The sequence below is a fragment of the Protopterus annectens genome, chromosome 2.part2, assembly GCF_019279795.1.
Source record: "Protopterus annectens isolate FY-2018-M chromosome 2.part2, PAN1.0, whole genome shotgun sequence".
NCBI classification, from domain to species: domain Eukaryota; kingdom Metazoa; phylum Chordata; order Ceratodontiformes; family Protopteridae; genus Protopterus; species Protopterus annectens.
In genome coordinates this window covers 809,160,819-809,182,338 of record NC_056730.1, presented here as the reverse complement: position 1 = coordinate 809,182,338, position 21,520 = coordinate 809,160,819, and the positions used below count along the sequence as shown (strand labels likewise).

At 40.8% G+C, this 21,520-nt stretch overlaps 1 protein-coding gene across 1 annotated transcript in view; it reads right to left on the bottom strand.

Moving 5' to 3' along the window:
* The window catches only part of RASA1 (RAS p21 protein activator 1), a 3,076,403-nt gene that overhangs the window by 757,669 nt on the left and 2,297,214 nt on the right, over positions 1 to 21,520 (bottom strand). The window contains exon 19 of the mRNA XM_044064149.1: positions 16,374 to 16,489. Within this exon, the coding sequence (XP_043920084.1) occupies positions 16,374 to 16,489 (116 nt within the window). The remainder of the gene's footprint in view (positions 1 to 16,373; positions 16,490 to 21,520) is intronic.

The following is a 21,520-nucleotide window of genomic DNA, read 5'->3' as shown; positions in this document are numbered from 1 at the left end:
ATGATGAGATTTTTAGCGCTTTGCTCAAATCTTGTGGATCAATACATATTCCGATATAATTTGAGCTTTTCTTATGAGCTACAACCATGGAAAATAACCGTTCAGTTGGTTCTTCTACTGGACAAATTACACCTTGCTGCACCATTTTATCTAGCTCGGCTTTGACTCTATTCTGCATAGCTACTGGAACTTTTAGGGCTAGTCTGACAACTAGACTTAGAAAAAACCTTTGATTCCCTCAACTGGGAATATCTATTTAAAACTTTAGCATTATTTGAATTTCCTCCTCCCTTCATCTTATTACTAAAAAACATATATATTAATAACTTAGCCTACATTAAATTAGGTCCTTTCACCTCAGAATCTATCCATATAATGAAAGGTACAAAACAAGGATGCCCCTTTCTCCTACTTTATTTGCTTTGGCTATAGAAATACTTGCAGAAATAATACGCAATAATCCAAGAATAAAAGGAATAGAAGTCTATGACCAGTACATATCTAAAATAAAGCTTTTTGCTGATGACATTTTATTAACCCTATCAAACTCCAGAGAGTCATTAGGAGAGCTAGAAGAAGTAATGGAGACATTTTATAAGATTTCAGGTCTACACTTTAATAGATCAAAATCAAAACTTCTATTTTTAAATAAGAAAAAAGACCTACAAGTTACAGATAAATCCATCATAGGAAAACGAGAACTTACACTAAATTATTTAGGAATAGTGTTATGCAAATATATAAACAAAACAATATTAATAAATTATAAAAACATTATTGAAACTATAAAAATATACATAGAAAAGTGGAACAAAATTATATTAACTTTTGAAGACAGATTGCAATTAATAAAAATGGTCTTATTGCCAAAAATACTATATATATATATATATATATATATATATATATATATATATATATATATATATATATATCGCATTAGCAATATAGTTAATTCCTGAAAGACTCATCACATTAGACCCTGGAAACAAGGAAGATTGAACTTCCCAGAAATAGAAACATGTATAAAAGCATCTGTGCTTAAAACTGCAATAGACTGGATAAACCCAAATTATTTTGCCAACTGGAAAGAATTAACAATGGCTATATTAACAAGTGAATTTAATCTGTTAAAAAATTTTTGAACAGTAAACAAATCAAACAAACCCTGCTACATACTATGCATAAGTATACAATATAATATAACAAAACCTTCTAAAACAACACTGATTAATCGGGTCTACATCAGAACATCGAAGTTTTAAAACTTTGAATGTTCTAATATCGACCCATTTTGGTCTTATTGCCAAAAATACTATAGATATATATATATATATAGCATTAGCAATATAGTTAATTCCTGAAAGACTCATCACATTAGACCCTGGAAACAAGGAAGATTGAACTTCCCAGAAATAGAAACATGTATAAAAGCATCTGTGCTTAAAACTGCAATAGACTGGATACACCTAAATTATTTTGCCAACTGGAAAGAATTAACAATGGCTATATTAACAAGTGAATTTAATCTGTTAAAAAAATTTTGAACAGTAAACAAATCAAACAAACCCTGCTACATACTATGCATAAGTATACAATATAATATAACAAAACCTTCTAAAACAACACTGATTAATCGGGTCTACATCAGAACATCGAAGTTTTAAAACTTTGAATGTTCTAATATCGACCCATTTTGAGTGAACGCTAAAAACAGCGAAGCTGCAGAACACCGAATTCTTTCCTAGGGAAAGAATTCAGTTGGCCGGTTCTGTGGCTTCGCTAATTTCAGCGCTGGGGTGGAAATTTATGGGTCGGGTTCAGGTAAGTGTGTGATTGTGTGGTCGTTAGGGCGCGAGTTAGGTGGGTTAGGGGCGGGTTAAGTGAGTTAGGGCGCAGGTTAGGTGAGTGTGCGATAGTGACTGACCTTAGGGTTAGGGTTTGGGTTAAGGTAAGTGGATAGATAGTAGTGTATGTACAGTTTAATGTAAGGTTAGTTGTAGGATTATAAGTGTGTGTGTGGAATGATGTTTTTTAGGTGTGCTTGTGCTGTGTGTATGTGTTTCGGAATAGCAAATTTTTTCCCAAGGAAAAAATTTGATGTTCTGAATGTTCGATATTATGTGGTTTCGATATTTTATGTTCGATGAAATAGCGTTCACTATTTTCATCTTTCGATAGCGTGATATAAATGCGATTAATCATTACATCAATTCCTTTAGGAAACTTATCAATGCAAACACAGATCTAAAACTTTGGTTTGACCTTTTAACCCCATTTACCATCACTAAGAACTTTCCTCACAAAATATATAGGGAAACAATAACCTCCTGGGAACAAAATGGATTCTTATGCTCGTTTCAATGTGTAAATAAATTAAATGTTTTAGATATACATATGATAAAAATTGCTTACAATATTCCAACACAGGACTGGTTAACCTTACAAAGCATTCTAATGTACACTTAAGATTTATGCAGATTAATTAATAATTCTTCATTTAAATATATTCCAAATCTAATAAGTTTTCTGTATGAATTTATATATAATAGTTGTGAAAAGAAAAATTCCATTTCAAATCTATATAAAGAATTAATAACATATAAAACAATTCCCAAGCCATCATACTGGCAGTTCTTAACAAAAGGTCAGTCACTGCAGTTAACAGAAGAAAGCAAAAGTAACATACTATCAGTTAATTACACATCTAACACACAGTACTGGAAAATATTTAACTGAAAATACTTACATAGAGCATTTTTAACAGCAGATAGAATTAAAAAGATCAGTACTACTAACATGTTTTTTGCTGGAGGTGTGAAAAGTCAAATAAAGCAGACTGGATTCATATTCTTTATGAATGTAATAAAACTAAATCATATTGGAATGGAATCAATCATTGTTTACAAGCTTTATTTAATGAATCCTTTACCTTAACTAAAGTATTGATAACACTAAATGTAAATGAAGGTCCCTATCTGAATACTACAAATATGTATTTGTTATGGACAATACTTTCTATATCTAGGAAATGCGTAACAAGAAGGTGGAATTCAAATACACCCCCCCCCCGAACTTGGAAAAATTCTACACTTTACTGAAGACAACGGCATTGATGAAAATAAAAATCAAAGAACTACAAATCTATCCCAGGCCATTGGTAAATAATCCTTGGAAGAAAGTTATATCTTTGTTGGACACTCTGCAATAATCAATATTGTATCTCTGATAACTGATCTGTTAATTCTATATTTAATAAAACACAGTGTACATAATTGAAAGTCAGGCTATTGTAAATATTGTATATAGTTGTTTAAAATGATATTTTAAAATATTATGTAAATGTTATTTTAATTGAAAATAAAAAAATATTTGAGTAAAAAAAAAAATTTCCTGGTTAAAATCTTTGGGACCTTTCCAGTTGAGCAATATGCTTGGATTTGTACATACCAGGTACAGCAATGTTTTCAAAGATGGGTCTACTAAAAACAGTACAGCTGTAGGATGACTTTTTTAGATCTTAAGCATATTCCCTTGGAAATTAACTTGGCCGAATAAAAGGAGTTCCTGACTATGGTGGAAACACGATGATCAAATGAGAATGAGCAGTTTTTGAACAGAAGCATCATTTATAATGTATGAGGTGGGAGTAGCTTTTCTGTCAGATGTTACGAACACTGCGCTCCTCTGCATTTTTTTAGTTTGTGATCTTTTTTGGTTCACTGGGTACATGCACATTCCATCCTACACTAGGGCTGTTTAGTATCAGGGCATACGCAGATAATGTGTCCATCTTGCAATCAATAGCAAACTTGGTCAATTACACTTCTGGGATGCAGGCATGGATGTCTGAAAAATAAATGGCAAACAGTAGATGACCCATCACTGATCACTATGGTACTCTGCAAGTTACAAGTTTATGTTCAGAGAGGGTACTAACAATCTTCATAACATGGGATGTGTTGGATAGCCAAAAGGCAACTCAAATAGACAATGCAGGATTTTATATCTCAATAATGCTAGAATGGGGGATGGTGTTAAAAGCCTTACCAAGACTGAGTTTAGCAGCATGCACTGACTGACCACTGTGCACAACCTTTGTAACTTTTTCACAGAAGCTTATTAGGTAAAGGAGACAATACCAGTCTTTGACAAAAAAAAAAAAAAAAAAAAGACAATCAAATATAAAAGTTTAAAGCTGGATGATTGCTAAAGTGTACATGGGTAATTACACAGAACTGGTGAATTTTAACTTGGCATCCACCTACTGCTGGAATATAACTGTTAACATCCACCCTTCTGGAGTGAAACTACTTTGCTATACCTATCATTAACTAATATAATACAACTGCCTCATTGTTGAAGTGTAAAGTAACTGTGCACTTTAATGAACCAGACTGGTCTGGCTAGTGGCACAGTATTACTAAAAAGCAGGAGGATGCAGGCACTGAAAAGGTATTATTAGCCTATCCTGTAACTCACTTTGTGTGCTTATGAGCACACCTGTGACAGCATGTGTGTTGGGGGGGGGGGGGAGGTATTACACACCAAATATTATAAGCCAAGATTGAGTTACTGCTAGTAACATGACTGTACTCCAGCAACACACTGTTTAGCTTACCTAGGTGTGGGGAGCCTGTGCTCACAACTTAAGGCACCAGTGCACATTCACTACATACTCTAATTCTGATCACCTCATACATATTGGTGGCAGTGATAGCAATTTGTAAATTGGACTTTTATAGCCTGTAACACAGATTTTTTTTAAAAAGGAGTTTGTACCCTTGCAGCTAGCTACAATAAACACACATTAAAAACAAACTGTACAAGTTACTTGTTAGACAGAATAAGTTAGCTATGTGACAGCAAAAAGAGAGTTCAGTACTGTATGGAATGGTTTACTGAGTGTCTCTGTCCATCAGACACACAGGAAGCCAGATCAGGGGTGAATTTCTGACTACTCAACCATTGTTCCCAAGTTGCGCTTAAATAAGGACAGAGAGGAAACTCTGCTTCACATGGATGAGGAGCCTGTTCTAGAGAATGGGAATTCTCTGAAAAACATATCTGTCTCCCCAACATGTCCTATTTGTGTTGTAAGCAAAATGTATGTCTTAACTCATTACACCCGAGTGATGCCTCCATGTGCATCTGTAGTTATCTTCTACTGATGCCTCTAGGCATCAAATATTGCTTGTTTATATTTGCATCAGTAATTTCAAAACCATGCTATGTACAAGGTTTTAAAATATTTCATCTTAAAGCTTGCACAATAGCAAACTCAACAGAATTAATATTTGACCTGTGTCGAGTGCAGGTAAATAGATATTAACTGTTGTTTTTATGATATTAATTTATATAGATATTATTTTCATATTTTTCTAAACATTTCAACAACCAAGTAACCCAGACAGAACTCATTAACCTCATATGAAAGCTCTCAGCTAGATGAATAAAATGCTGTTGACAGTATGTGTGTAACTTGAGTAGTTGCTGAGATATTGCAAGTTGTTTATAAAATATTACAAATGTAATACTGTGTTTACTATGGCTTACAAAATTCAGTTTAAGACCTAGAACCTAAATAACACTATCACTATAAAAACTGCTTGTACTGAAGAGTTTGCCATTTATACTTCTTTCAAAATCCCTATGGTTCCAGAGATACAAACATTTGTTTGAAATGTGAAGACATAATTTGACTCTGTCAAACAGCTGAGTTACACTACAAACTTCCTGAGCTCCATTGGAGTGAATGACCTAAATTTTGCTTGCAACATAAATAAGACATGTTGGAGAGACAGAAATGTTTCTCAGAGAATTTCTATCCTCTAGAAAGTACAGTTTTGTACCTACCATAAATGTAGATGTCCGAACAGGATAGCATCTGCAGTCCTAACAAATGGGTTGTCCTGTCGTCAGGCAGCCCTTCGGTCGGCCGGATTCCAAAGTCTGGGTCTGGCCTCGGCTGGTGTCGCACTTCACCCGACGTCATCTCTGCTGGTCTTCGGGTATAAAGGCATCAGCAGACGCCATTTTCCTCAGTGTTTCTTGCCCCAGATGCCAGTTGCCCTCTTGGAAAACTAAATTTTGGGTAAATGCCAATGTTTCCAAAAATAATAGTAGGCAAACACAAAAAATAAGCATGTATGTACATATATACAAACAAATACACCATAAGAGATCCCCCCCTAGCTAGCTATAAGGAGGGTAAATACCCTAGGAGTACCACAGAGGGGAAGGAGGGTGGGTAATCCTGACTGCAGATGCTATCCTGTTCGGACATCTACATTTATGGTAGGTACAAAACTGTACTATGTCCTTCAAGGATGCATCTGCAGTCCTAACAAATGGGTAGAATACCATAGCCAAACTAGGGGAGGAGGAAGAAGAATTATGGTGTAGTTAGGATCCCTTGCAATACAGCAGTGGCAAACCCTGCTCGGGATCTAGAGTATAGAGGTAAGTTGTAATGCTTGGCAAATGTATGCACGGAGGTCCAAGTAGCCGCCTCAATAATGTCCTTGGTAGCCACTCCTCGTAAGAAAGCTGTGGTAGTGGCTGTAGCCCTTGTAGAGTGAGGTCTTATGTTCTGTGGAATTTGCTTTCCATGGTAGGAGTAACAGAATCTTATGCAATTTTCTATCCACTTGGAGATTGTCTGTTTGGAAATTGCTTTTCCTTCCCTTCCTGTTGCATAAGCTACTAGAAGCTGGTCAGTTTTTCTATTGCCCTTGGTTCTGTCCAGGTAGTAGCGCAACTGTCTATGTACATCCAAGGTATGCAGCAGTCTTTCCCCCCTGTTCTGTGGATTGGGAAAGAAGGTAGGTAGGTGGATTGCCTGGTTTAGAGACACTCTGGATACCACCTTAGGCATAAATGTAGGATTAGTTCTCATGGAAACTCTATCTTGATGGAAGATTAGGAAGGGTTGTACTGCCATTAAGGCCTGTAGTTCCGAAACCCTTCTTGCTGAAGTAATTGCCAGTAGGAAAGCAGTTTTCCAGGATAGGTGTTGAAGATCTACTGTTGCTGCTGGTTCAAATGGAGGGAGTGTCAATTTTTCTAGCACAAAGTTCAAGTCCCATGCTGGTAATGGTGGTTTCCTAGGAGGTTTTACATTCTTGATTCCTCTGAGGAACTGCCTGAGTAGAGGATGTGAGAAGACAGGGGATCAAGCTGTATTCTGCAGAAATAGCTGATGCATGTATCTTGATGGAGGAATAGGACAGGCCTGTATGGAGAAGCTCTGCCAAGTACTCCAGGATGTTAGCAATATCCATCTTTGACACATCTTTTCCTCTTTCAGTACTCCAAATGACAAACCTTTTCCATTTTCCTGCATAGCTCCTTCTTGTTGAAGGTCTGCGGGCCTCAAGGATAATGTCTTTAACCCTTTGGGATAAATCTGGGTTAGTTGCTGTTATGTAATGTTCCAGGCAGTCAGTTGCAGAGTTTTTAGGTTTGGATGCATGATGTTGTAGTCGTTCTGAGTTAACATCAAAGGCATCAGGGGTAGTGTCCACATGCTCCTCAGCAATGGATACCAGTGCTGTCTTGGCCAATTTGGAGCTATCAGAATTATCCTTGGACGTTCCTCTTTGATTTTCAGTAGTACCTTGTGCATCAAAGGAAGAGGTGGGAATGCATATGCTGTCAGGCCTTTCCAACTGAAGGATAGAGAGTCCTCCTTCCATGCAAATGGGTGGTATGTCCTTGTGCAGAATTTCTTGAGCTGGTGATTGAGTGGGGATGCGAATAGGTCTATTTGCGGCATTCCCCATTTCTGTGTGATGGCCTTGAAGATGTCCGGGTGTAGCATCCATTCGTGAGCATCCGAGGTAGTTCTGCTTAACATGTCTGCTAGGATGTTTTCTTTTCCCGGTACAAATATTGCCTGTAACTGGATGTTGTAGCTCAGAGCCATATTCCATAGGTCCAGAGTCATTCGGCATAGGGGGTATGAATGAGTGCCTCCCTGTTTGTTGATGTACCACATGACTGTGGTGTTGTCTGTCCTTATCATTAAATGGCCTTCTTTGAGGAATGGTCTGAAATTCTGGATTGCTAGTTTTACTGCCAGCATTTCTTTTTGATTTATGTGCAGGTGCAGCTGGTCTGGAGTCCATAATCCTTGTATGCATTTGTCCAGCATGTGTGGCCCCAACCTAGGTCTGAGGCGTCCGTTGTGATGGTTTGGCTTGCTTGAAAGTTGTGGAAGGGCAAGCCTGGGTTTGACTGGCATGCTTGAGCCCACCATAGGAACTCTTGTTTCAGGCATGGGATTAGTGGTATTTCAGTTTCTAAGCTGTGCCTGTGTTGAGACCATAAATTCTTTAGGTACCACTGTAGCTTTCTCATATGTAGTCTGGCATGGGGGACCAGGATTATGCATGATGCCATGAAGCCCAAGGCCTGCAGTACTTTCCTTGCTGTTAGTTTGTTCTGCTTTGTTAATGCCAAGAAGTAAAGAGGGAGTTGTTCTTGTTTTTCTGCAGTTAGGAATGCCATCTGTTTTACTGTGTCCAATTCTGCACCCAAGAATGTTCTTGTTTGGGATGGTATCAGTCTTGACTTTTTTAAATTGACTGTGTATCCCAGGGCTTGTAGTAAGCAAATGACTCTTTGTAAGTCTTTTGTCAGCTTGCTTTTGTTGTCCGCTTGTATCAGGCAGTCAGTCGTCCAGGTATGGATAAATTTGGATTCCCTGTAGCCTGCAATGAGCGATTACTGATGCCAGGCATTTTGTGAATACGCTGGGTGCAGTAGATAAGCCAAAGGGCAATGCTGAGAATTGATAATGCTCTGATCCTGCAAGAAATCTGAGGTATCTTCTGCAATTTGGTCGTATGGGGACGTGCAGGTATGCCTCCTTGAGATCTAGAGTTACCAGCCAACACTCCTTGCCCAGCATGGGAAGAAGTTGCTGTAGGGTCAGCATTTTGAATTTTGGAACAATGATGAATGTGTTTAAGGTGGACAGGTCTAGAATAGGTCTCCAACTTTTCTCTTTTCTTGGTACTAGGAAGAGTCTGGAGTAGAATCCTTTGCCCTGTTCTGTAGGTGGTACCCTTTCCACAGCTCTCATCTTTGTTAATTGAGCTATCTTTTTTAGAGCTTCTGTTTTTTGATTTGGAGGTAGGTTTGGCATTCCTCTTTTTACTGGTAAGGTGTGGAAATGAAACCTGTAGCCTTGGTCTATAGTTTGTAAAATCCACTTGTCTCTTGTGATATAGTGCCAATTTTTTGAAAATAAGGCTAACTTTCCGCCTAAGGGTGCTGCTATTTGTTCCCTGGTAGGCGGAGTCAGAGCCAAGTCACTGTGATTGTCCGGTTGCAGTGGCAGTGGTTGTGTCTGTGCCTCGTTGGTTATTGCCTTGCCACTGGCGTCCTCTGTAGGCACCTCCTCTGGATTGATTTCTGCCTCTGGAACGTCTATTCCTGCCTCTCTGAGATTTAGAGGAGTCTGGAAAGGACCAATTTTTGGAAGGCCAGTTCCTGCTAAACCTTGGGGGCTGAACCTGTAAGAAATATTTAACTGTTTGTACAGATTTTGCCTTCTCTTCCATTTTCTTCATTACTTGCTGGGCAGGAGAACCAAATAGACTGACCTTATCCATAGGAGCATCTAATAGCTTTGCTTTAACATGATCCGGCAAGCCCTGTTCTTTCAACCATGCATGCCTTCTTATAACTGTGCCAGTCATGGCTGATCTAAATGAAGCCTCCAGTGCATCATAGCCACATTTTAAAGAATGGTTACTAGCCTGCTGAATGTTATTCACCATTTCTAAAACATATTTCTTATCTAAGGAATCATCAGAGGACAGTTTCTTAGTTAACTGATCAAGCATAAACTCTTGGTATTGGATCATATGAAACTGACAGTTCAAAGCTCTAGCTGAGAGAGTAGCAGAGGTGTAAACTTTTTTACCCCATCTCTCCAAGGACCTGGATTCCCTTTCAGAAGGGAGAGGGTTTTTTGCTGAGGTCGAAGCTACTGCCTTAGGTCCCTGGGAGATAGTCTCAGGATCTGCAAGGGGAGCCTTGTATAGGTGGTGATGAGTGTCCGGTACCCTGTAAAACCTATCGGGCTTGGCAGGGGCTGGAGGTAAAGTATCAGGAGCAGTGCAAACATCATTAAATGCATCATCCACAACAGGAAGAACTGGAGGTATAGCTAAGGGCCTATGTTGCGGTAAATGTAGAAAGGTCCTAAGCCTTTTTCTTGAATCAGAGAAATCTTGTCCCTGCCATTGGAATTGTTCTCTCATGGCATGTAAGGTTTCCCCAAAGGAAAATTCCTCTGGTGGAGAGGCAGAAGGAATAGATTCTTCAGCATCGGAATCTTCATAAGTAGAAAAAGGAGCCTCTGGATGGTCTGTATTGTCTGAATCATCAGAAGAATCATCCGAGGACACTGGCTCAGGGGGCTCTGCTCTAGGTCTCTTTTCTGGAGGCTGAGAGGCCCTGTCTGGGTGAGATTGGGATCCCCTTATTAAAGAGATGAGATCCTCTGCCAGAGTAAGCATTTGAAAACTGGAACTGGGCCTGTGTGAGGGGGGCTTAACAGGCACAGATTTAGCAGATTTGGCTGCTTTAGCCCTGGCAAAGGCCTTTATAGACATGGCTGCAGGAGGCCTAGCAGCACCACGTGCTGGGGTAGAGACATCCAAAGGGATGGTGTCCGATAATTCTAGAGGAACCACATTAATAGGCAAAACTTCAGAGGCCGATTCAACTAGGGTAGCAGGAGCCTCGGTAGTAGTCATGGATTCGGCTGAAGATTGACCCGTTTGCTCGGTTTCGCGAAACCGAGACACTCGCGTTTGCTTAACCGTGGTTTCGCCGAAACCGCGGACAGCGAGTGTCAGTCTTTTCTTTGCGTTTTAACAATTTGAGAAGTCGGAGGATCCGGCGGCATAATGTACACAAAATCTGAGCGAAAAACTGTTCAGCAAACTCCGACCGACGCCTAAGCGTTCGTCGGTTGAAGGAAGCACAGGCTAAACAGGCTGCTACGCCGTGGTCTGGGCCTAAACAAGGTAAGCAGTAAGAGTGGAAATCTTTATGAGGTATTTGTTTCCCACAAGTTAAACAGTTATTCACTTTTTCTGACATCGGCTGAGGCAAGAAAGAGTCCCCAACGGGTACTTAGCTTTTAGAAGTCTTCAAGTAGTATTCGGTAGTAGTAATCTCTGGATCTGACCGACCGGCACTTGCGAACAGCTTCTGCTTCGGGCGCCACGCGGCAAGAAAGACTGAGGAAAATGGCGTCGGCTGATGCCTTTATACCCGAAGACCAGCAGAGATGACGTCGGGTGAAGTGCGACACCAGCCGAGGCCAGACCCAGACTTTGGAATCCGGCCGACCGAAGGGCTGCCTGACGACAGGACAACCCATTTGTTAGGACTGCAGATGCATCCTTGAAGGACATCAAGCTCCTCATCCATGTGAAGCAGAGTTCCTCTTTATCCATATTTAAGAGCAACTTGGACCAATGGATGATACCAAGTGAAGAGACAGGTTTTCAAGACGATCAGTGTAGGACATTGGGTTTATTCCCTGTATTCTTTCTGTAAGGCACCTTAGTGGATACTCGAGTTGTTGTATGCACCTATTCAGATACATACTGAAAGGGGCATTAAACTCTATGATGGGCCTGATGAGGGCAAGGTACAGTGATAGGACAACCTCTCTGGACCTAGATGCCATGCCCTTACTTATAAGCTGACAAACATAAAAAAATTTTCTTACTACCTTATACACATGTTGGTTGAAGACTAGGTTACCAACTACACAAGTTCCCAGTTCCTTAACTAGTGAATCAACTTTTAAGGGTATTTTATTAATAACTTAGTTACCCGTGGTGGCAGACTTCCCAAAAGGTACTATAATGCATTTCTTGGTATTGAGTTTTAAGCCATGGCTTTGGCACCAAGCATCTGTCTGTATTAGACCTTCTTGAAAGGTATTCTCGTCTTGGAGGGATTCAGTGACTGCTCTTAGTTTGCAATCATCTGCAAACTTAGTTAGCCAGAGGCCTTTAACAATGGCTTTGACATATGAGAAGTAGATGCCAAACAGAAGTATGCACACAGCCCTGGGCAAATCCACTGGTGGCTGGCATCTCTGTGGAGGTGGCTTCACCAACTTTAACCTCATGGGTCTTATGAGTGAGCCAGCGAGCTACACAGCATGTTGTATGAGAGTTACTACCCTGTTCTGCAAGTTTGCTGATAATGCGCAAATGAGGTACTGTATCAAATAGGTTCATAGGAGATGACTAGGCTAACAGCTTAAGAGCCCTTAAAAGTCTAGCCAATATAACCCAATATATGTCTCCTAGGGGCAAGATGATGGCATGGATTTGTGCCTATGCTTTGGGTATCTTACAGACTGCTCCTGTCCTTAAGGGACAAAGGTACTGCCCAGAGTGTGAATTTGTGATTTCTCCATCCTTTGATCCAAACAGTGTTTGAAGAGGCCCAGGGAAGGGCTCTGCTTAACATGAATAGGAAACCTGTTCCAAAGAAGGGGCAATTTCTGAGACACATATCCATCTCTCCATCAGGTTTTGTTTGAGTCGTTGACCAAGTTTAGTTCCCTATATCAGGTGACCCTCATTCTGTTTGACTTGCAGATATATAGCAGCTCCATCAAGGCTGGATTTGTGAATGCCTTGTAGGACAGGTAGAGGTCACCTCTTAACAGTCGATAGGAGACAGAGTAAATTAACAGGGCTTATAGTCTACTCGCATAGGATATGCTATTTACACCTGTATTTTCTTTGTAAGGAACTTCTGAGGTAACTCCAGCTGCTGTGCCTAGTCAAGTACACGCCAAACGATGCAATGTACTCTATTACTGCCTTAGCCAGATGTAGGTAGGCAGTATGCACAGTTTTCCCCTCATCCATTGCCTCAGTGACTTTTTCAAAGAAGTCCACCAGATTCACTAAGCATGACCTTCCTTTGACAAAGCCAGACTTGGATGAAGCCAGTGTCTGGAGGTCTCATGTGTCCTTGTTGATAACGTCCATGATAATTCCTTCCATGGCTTTGCAAACAAGACTAGTCAGACTAATGGGTCTGTGATTTCCAGCATCTGTTGAAGGTCCTCCCTTATGAAGGGGAATGATCATTTCAGTCCTCCAGTCATGTGGCACAAAGCCTGTTTAAAGACTATAGTTAAATAATGATGCCACAGGTCGAGAAGTTGCATTTTTAGGCTACTCAGGAGGCATCCTGGGATGTCACAAGGGACTCACTGAGACCATGTTCTTGGCTTTAGTGAGTGCAGCCAGTACATGCTCTCTAGTTATAGTTGGGAGGGGTTATGTTTGCGGGTATTATTGGGGGCAAAGTTGGAAATGAATTTGTCTGCTAACAGGTTCACTATTATTGCAAGGTTCAGTGAATGTGGCACCTTTAACCACCAGTTCAACACACTGATGTGTGCTGCCCTTCAGAGTTCTAACACAGCTGTAAAAGACCTTATGGTCATCTTTCACCTGGGAGGCTATCTTAACCTAAAAGTTGGCTTTGCCTGACCTAATTTGCTCTCTTACTTTATGATAGAACAGCCACTTCCTAGTGGGAAAGCGCCTGTTATAGTATGGTATGGTGGAATTAAAGAGATGTTTAAATGTCAAGATAATTTTGGCTTTCTCTTCTAATCTTCTGAAATGGAGGGTCCATAAAATAAAATACTTGAGCAGGACATTTTTAATGGTTGCCTTTCTGCATCTCTCTCTGGCAGACAATTTTCCACTGTTACTTGTGCAGTCTGATGACAGTGCCTAGAGCGCCATCCTACAGCAAGTGTCAGTGTTATCACAACCACATTTAACCTCATGCCTAAAAAGCATCTGGTATCTTTAGCACATATATATGACCTGTTTTATAATGTCCCCCTGACACGGGGCATGCCCACCTTGCAGTTAATAGCCCTAATGCCAAATGTAGCTAAATTCTTTCCAAACCTACACCGGACAAAAGCAAAGTATTAGTTACTGTCACAAACAGTAACCCTCTAGCCACACCCAATGAAATGACATCAGTCTCACCTACTGTATATATACCTGAATTTGTCCTCACCCCTATAAAACTGATCAGACTTTCTATATGTGGGTTGTTGAGAGTCAAGTTCTAAAGTAGCATTCTCAGGTGTGCCCTTGAAAACTTGTATAACAGAGGGATAGCTGTAGGCTTAGGCTCCTCTATCCCTAGCAAATCAAGGTAGTGCATGTGACAGTCAGACACATTTTAATTCATTTAAAATATTCCTGCAAGAAGTTAGCATCTTCCCTAAAGAATATATTATATGGGGGAGAACCTAAAAACAAAGCCTCATTATCTTCAGTATCTCAGCTGAGCTGCAACTAGGTGTAACTTAGGAAGTCTTCCAGAGCCACATATGAATCAAAGGAAAGCTCCTTTGAGGGCTCACACCTTCTTTTAGAAAAAGGAGTTGTTCCAAGGCTCCTGTAGGGATGGTGGTAGCAGATAAATTTTCTGCCACACCACCACATACTCTTCACGTGCCACTTGTAGTCAAGTCTTGAAGGGAATGAAGCAAGCATCAGTGGAGCTGACACTGCAGAAATTATACCTACTTGCTGCATATGGGAAGGATCAGTTTTCTGTCCAAAAAATAGAAGGTAGTTTCTTCTTCTGAACCTGCACATTCATGTACAAAAAAAGCAGAATACCTAACCCAAAGCAGGAGAGAGCACTAATCAGCCAATCACAATACAAAGAGGAGACAAAAATGAGTAATAATTTATTCCCAAATTGAATACTTAGCACAGCTGTAGATGGCGCCAAGGATGGTCTCAATAGACTTCTGATTTCTTTGTGCAGAAAAAAAAGAACTGAAGACGATGTGGGCACACCACCTCTTTATCATGCGAGTCTCACTAATATGTATGGCATGGGAAGGTGGCCCTTCAGAGGTACGTCTGAAAGCTCAGGAATTCAGGCCACATTTTCAAGGCATTCACATGCTGGGTAATCTCAAAGGTGAGGAGTCAAACCCATAGCTATGTATCATTACGATTAACATTATCACTTGTACAGATTACAAAGGTTCTTCGTGAACACTCTGAGACCCCTCCACCCTATCTGTAACTGTGGCTGCAGCTGTTCTTTTGACATCACCTGATATTCTGCTTGTCTTAATTTTCAAGTGTGTGTATTTCTTTTTAAACTGCCACCTTTCATCCTACTTCAATTTCTCAAACTTGTACATTCACATTTCCCTCCTTTTCCTTCTACCATACTCTTAAATTTATAACAGATTAATACAACTTATTCTCGCTCATTTCTTTTTCAACATGCTAGAATATGCATCAGTTCAATTTATAATGCTTGTGTTGTGCATGTCAGACTGTATCCCTCTGCAACCACTGTGAATATCTGAAATTACTAACAAATTTCCTACGACTGGTGTTTTTTCTGCACCCTGCCCAATTTACAGATAATATATTTTTGGCAAGCTATTTTTGTTTAGTTTTCTTCCCCTTGCACCTCTAATGAAAATGGGTCATGCACAGTCAAACTACACTGATAAACAAAATAAAATGAAAGAAAGTTAGAAGATACTGCCTGAAGACATACCATGCTACTTTAAAACTCCCAGTGGTTAACAGACTATGACAACTGTCTTGCAGCTTTTCCCTGTGCAGACTTCATGATGGTGTGAGAAACTAAATTAGTCAAAACTGAGGCCTGTGGCAGTCACTCTTAAAACACTAAGTAATACGTTTGCTTAACAGAAGATGTTGGCTACTCCATTCCAAAATGCCTTAAAGCTGAATTTTCCTATGCGGATTTGATGTTATAAATACTACTAGAGAATTTTAAAGGAAAACTTGAACATGTTTAGGATTCCCTAAGGACAACTACCACCACACTTTGCATGTTCTACAGTTCATAGCCAGTAGGTGAAGAAAAACAAGTACATATGTGGCATTTAAACTATGTGCCATAAGGTCAACATTCTTAGTCTACAAGATTCTGCAAATGCTGTCATCATCACATTATCTGATGGCCTGAATTAAGGTACCAAACATTCTACACTAGAAATAAAGGATGGCCACAACCCGGGCCCAATGACTATTCTGTTTCATAACTCATCACAGTTATACTGCTAATTTTCATGGTCAAAAGTTCAGTGAAACTTATGCATAACATGTAGTACTTAATTCCTACAAAAGCAAGATTACCTTTGTACTGTTAACCAGATAATCCCAAAAGCATATATACAAATAGTAAACAATTATAAAACAACATGCAACTTTAAACAGGATCAGAAGACTGCTATGCAAATAATGAATGGGAACTGCTCAATAAGAGCACCAATGACTTACGGAGGCAGAATTTCTGAAGCCATGAAAATCTTCTCCACCAGCTCTGAAAGTATATTTAGCAGGTGAGTGAGGTTAGTGTTCACATCTTCGTTCCTTTCCAACTTTGAAGGATTTAACTTAAAAAAAGAAGAAAACAGGACATAATATTCTAGGAAATATTTCTTCTGTTTTCTTTTTCCTATGGTCTATTAACAATTTATGAAACAAATAAAAGAATTTCTTTAGTTGAAAAAAAAACAAAACAAAACAAAACAAAAAAACAAAACAAAACAAAACAAAAAAACAAACCAAAAAACGTTTCTTCGCACCCCACTATGTGGCGAAGAAAGTGCCAAATAGTATTTTTGCCAAATTAGCAAACATTTTCAGACACTTCTTTTCAACCAGCAATTCTGAAAGTACTGCACTCCTTAATGTTGAGCCACTGAAAATAAACCAACTTTAACTTCATTGATGCCATCTTAGGGAAAAGTATCCATGAGAGTGGGCGGTCTCCAGCTCAAATAACCACTAGTGCTGTGTGAAGAATAGCAAATTCAGGCAAGGGCCACAACCTCTAAGACAAAACGTAATGCAGGAAGTGTAGCTAGAAAAGTAGTCTAATAACTCCCCTCATAGGTTGGTACTAGGCTAGGGCCTATGCAAGCCTAGCCATAACAATTCCCTGGATATTTCTTCCCACAATATTTACTTCTCTGGACCCCTGTCTAGCAGGGTGACTGACATGATCCCTGGGGGGAACATCCCATCTCCCATCCAATCATCAAGGTTCCTTTTGAAGAGGGCCAATGAGGCGCTCTGCTTGACATGTATGGGCAGTCTATTCCAGAGTATGGGGAGTCTCTGGGTCAGGAACCTATCCCTCCAGCAGGTTTTGTTCATTGTGATGACAAGGTTTAGATCCCTGGAGCGTGTGGCTCTGATGGATTGGGATTTCTTTAAGTGGAGCATGTCCAACAGCTCAGGGTTTGACATGGCTTTGTATGTTAAGCAGAGATCGCCTCTGAGTAGACGATATGCCACAGAGTATAGCTGGAGATTTTTTTAGTCGGTCAGCATATGGCATCTGCTTTAGGCCTGTGATTCTTTTAGTGAGGTATTTCTGTGGCCTTTCCAGCTGTTGCAGATGTCTTGTGAGGTACATACCAAACGGGGCATTATACTCTATAATGGGTCTAATGAGGGATGAGTACAGTGGGACAATGACCTCCTTCTTTCTGGATGAAAAGACCTTAATGATGAGGTGTGCACATAGAAGGATTTCCAGACTGTTGTGGCGATGTGGTTATCGAAAGTGAGACCACTGTCCACCTGTGTCCCTAAGTCTCTCATCACACTTTTGATGATTAGTGTCCTGCCACCTATGTGGTAATTCATGGGTACATGTTTTTTTCCCAAAGGGGATAACTATACATTTCTTGGCATTAAGCTTGAGCCCATGGCGCTGGCACCAGGCATCTGTTTCTGTAAGGCCCTTTTGTAGAATATCCACATCATTTGGGGATTCAATAATGGCTCCCAGTTTGCAGTTGTCTGCGAACTTTGTTAGCCACAGTCCCTTAGTGTTGGCCTGTACTTCAGAGAAGTAAATGCCAAACAAGAGTGGTCCCAGGACTGAACTCTGAGGTACCCCACTTGTCTGGAGCTGGATTTGGAGTCGGCTACTTTTACAGTCTGAGTTCTGTCAGTAAGCCAGTTGGCAACCCATCGAGTGACGTAGGGATTTATGCCCAGCTTAGCAAGTTTATCTATGATTCCAGAGTGGGGGATGGTGTCAAAGGCCTTGGCGAGGTCCAGATAGGCTATGTGGACCGCCTTACCCTCGTCCACAGCTCTGGAGACTAATTCGAAGAAGTCAATCAGATTCAGGAGAGAAGATCGGCCCTTCACAAACCTAAACTGGGTGGGGTCCAGTGCTTCAAGGTTGCCAATGTCTTTGTTTATAAGTTCCATGATAATGCATTCCATGCCCTTGCAGATCAGGCTTGTCAGACTTACAGGAAGGTAGTTCCCGGGATCCAAGGCGGACCCCTCCCTTGTGGAGCGGGATAACTGTAGATGTGCGCCACTCAGTGGGCACGAAGCCTGAGGTTATGATTAAACATGACACTTAGATGAGGTCCAGTTCATTTTGTAGTTCATGTAGTACACAGCCTGGGATGTCATCTGGTCCCATGGATGCTGTATTCTTAGCTTTTGAAAGCGTGGTTTCTACTTGTGTGGCCGTGATTACCGGAATTTGGCAATCTTTTGGTATTGAGATTGGCCCTTTAGGGGGGTGAAGTTGGCACTAAATCGATTTTTCAGAATATTGGCAATATCCTTGAGATCAGTATATTTAATGCCATTCTGTTGTAGCTAAGAACAGATCTGAGCATTACCATTTACATTCTTGACATAATTATAGAATGCCTTGTGGTTGCCTTTGGAATCTTTGGCAATTTTATTTTCATAACTAGCTTTTGAGGATTTTATGAGGGATCTCAGCTTCTTACTGAGACTGGTGAGGGAGTTTTTTGCATCCTGGGATTTTCTTCTTTTCTGCAACAGTTTCTTCCTTCTGTTGTATAGTTTGTTTATAGCAAGGGACCACCAGATTGGCTTCCTTTTTTTGGAGAAGAGAATCTTGGTTCTATTTGGGATGGCACGATTTATGCACGAGTGGATGTGCTCGTACAGTGCCTTAGTGTAGGATTCTGCAGTCGAACTTCCAGATCCCGTCTGCATGGGTGTCGTGAAGTTTGTCACTTCTGACTTCAGTAGCATGAAGATGGCTTTGGAGAAGTTTTTTTAAGGAGGTTTCCTTACTGGGGGGTGCGGTGGGATGTGGATGTCAAGGGTGATTTGCTTATGGTCAGACCTGACCAATGAGGGGTTGACCACTGGTGTGGAGCATCTATCTCCCATGTTGGTAATGACCAGGTCTAGGATATTGGAGCCCCTGGTGGGACAATGGATTAGTTGATCCAGGGCATTGGAATTTATGAATTCCAAGAACCGTTGGGAAAAGGAGCTGGTACCCGAGTAGTTTTCCCAGTTAATGGCAGGGTAGTTGAAATCACCCAGTATTAAGGTATTTGGTTGTATCTTAATATTTTCCAGTATGTTTAGAAAGGTGTAGTGAGAATCTTGGTGCATGGTTTGGGATCTGTAGCAAGCTACAATTTGGATTGCAGTCTTACCCAGTGTTAGTTGCACCTGGAGAATTTCAGATGCATTGTGTTGGGCAACTAGCCTGGAGGTGTGAATATCCTTGGTGAATATAGCCACTCCTCCACCTTTAGTGTTTCGGTCTTGGTTTTGTGGCCGAAAAGTGTGGTAAGAATTGTAGCCTGGTTTTGCAGGGGTGCTCTCTGGAGCCTTGAACCAGGTCTCAGTTACTGCACAGATATAGATGTTCTCCATTTTTAGGAGTGCCTCGAGAGAGTGCATTTTGAGGTTTAGACTTCTAGCATTGAGTAGCATTACCTTCAGATTTTGCATGCTTGTATCTGTTACGGTGGTGGTTTTATCCTTAGAACCTTGTCTAAAAAAGGCACTATAGGGGTGGCAGGAGCTTTAGCCAGTAACCTGAATCCCAGGGGTGACAGGTGCAGACTATCTCTGGCAAAGCATCATGGTTTGTTGATCATGTCTTCCCAGGCAGACAAATACTGGATCCCCTTTGAATGACACAAGAAGCTTAGCCAATTGTTGAAGTCAATCATTTTGTTTTTATACTGTGGTATCATTCTGGGCGAAGGCAGGATGCTACTCAGGGCTAGGGTCATACTTGCCTGGGTCACATGATCCAAGAGCTCTTCCATGTCTCTTTTCATATAGTCCAGGGAGGTACGTTTCAAGTCATTCACTCCAGCATGGACAATGACAGAGTCGTATTTGTACTTGTTGTGGAGTGACTTGAGTGCATGCGTTACGTGGTGAATCCAGGCACCCGACAGGCAGCTGACTGTAATTTTCTCCTTGTTCAGCCTGGTGAGTGGGACATCAGTGTGCCTGACTACAGAGTCACCTATGACTAAAGTGTTGGGTACATTGTCTTGCCTTAGGGGCTGTTGCTGGCTGGCACACTGGTGTTGTCAGCTATGTGTCACTTTGGTTGTGACTGCTGTTTGTTTGCGTTTCAGCTTCGGAGGTCCTTGCTGCTTGGACAGGTTAATGTTAAGGACCTCTGCATATGTGGGTTTAGTGTTGCTATGTGTGGGTGTTGATGGTGTGGGTTTTGAAGGGCTATGAGCGGCTTGAGGTGGAATGCAGGTGTTAACCTTCTCCTCATGACTGACTAGCACAATCTTGGCCGGAGAGGGCTTTGCTTCCAGTTTAGCTATGTATGTGCATCTCTCGCAGGTTGTAATGTTGGGTGGTAGGAGGAGAGGATTGTTTGTGTACATGAGGCAGTTGCCACATTGCCCCAGGATTCACCAAGTGGACAGGAGAAATCATTGGAAGCTGACCCTTGGACATGCCTGTTTAGGTGCTTTTCTGTTAAGTTTAAGAGCTGTTTTCCCTTACCTTTGCAAGATACTTTGCAGTTATAGGCTGTTGACTGCCTATGATTTATTTCTCCTTATTGACAAGGAGAGCTGAGTGCTTGTATCAGTTTCAGGCTTCCTAGTACTTTCCAGCAGGTTCTAGAGCAAGTGCTAGTAACAGGGGTTCAGATTTTAGTGCTACTACTGAGAAACCAGCTAGTTTTAAAGGAAAATTTGAAGAGCAGCCTTTCTGGCACCTAGAATAGTTTAACTGTAGCCTTGCAGTGCTGCACGATGCGAAAAATGTGCAAATACAAGCGTTTTTAAGCCAGAAAGTTGAAAGGGATATAAATCAGCCCAAAAAGGGTAATAAAATTACAATTTCAGAGCTGGAAACCGCTCCTCTAGCATTAGATAGGCAGTACAATGCTCACCATTCCCACTGGTAAGCAGTAGGACTTCCCTCTACCACAGCAAGGTCTAGATAGCTCTGAACACAGAAAATAGTCCTGAGACAAGCAAAGCCTGGGATATGGACTGGCTAGGAAAGGTGGGAAATGAGCAAACAAGATAGTATTTTTTTTGTTGTTGAAACAGGCTAAACAATGCAATAATATAGTAAATAAACACAGAAAAGGCTAACACACTTGAGTGTGTAGTCCTAAACAGTAAATG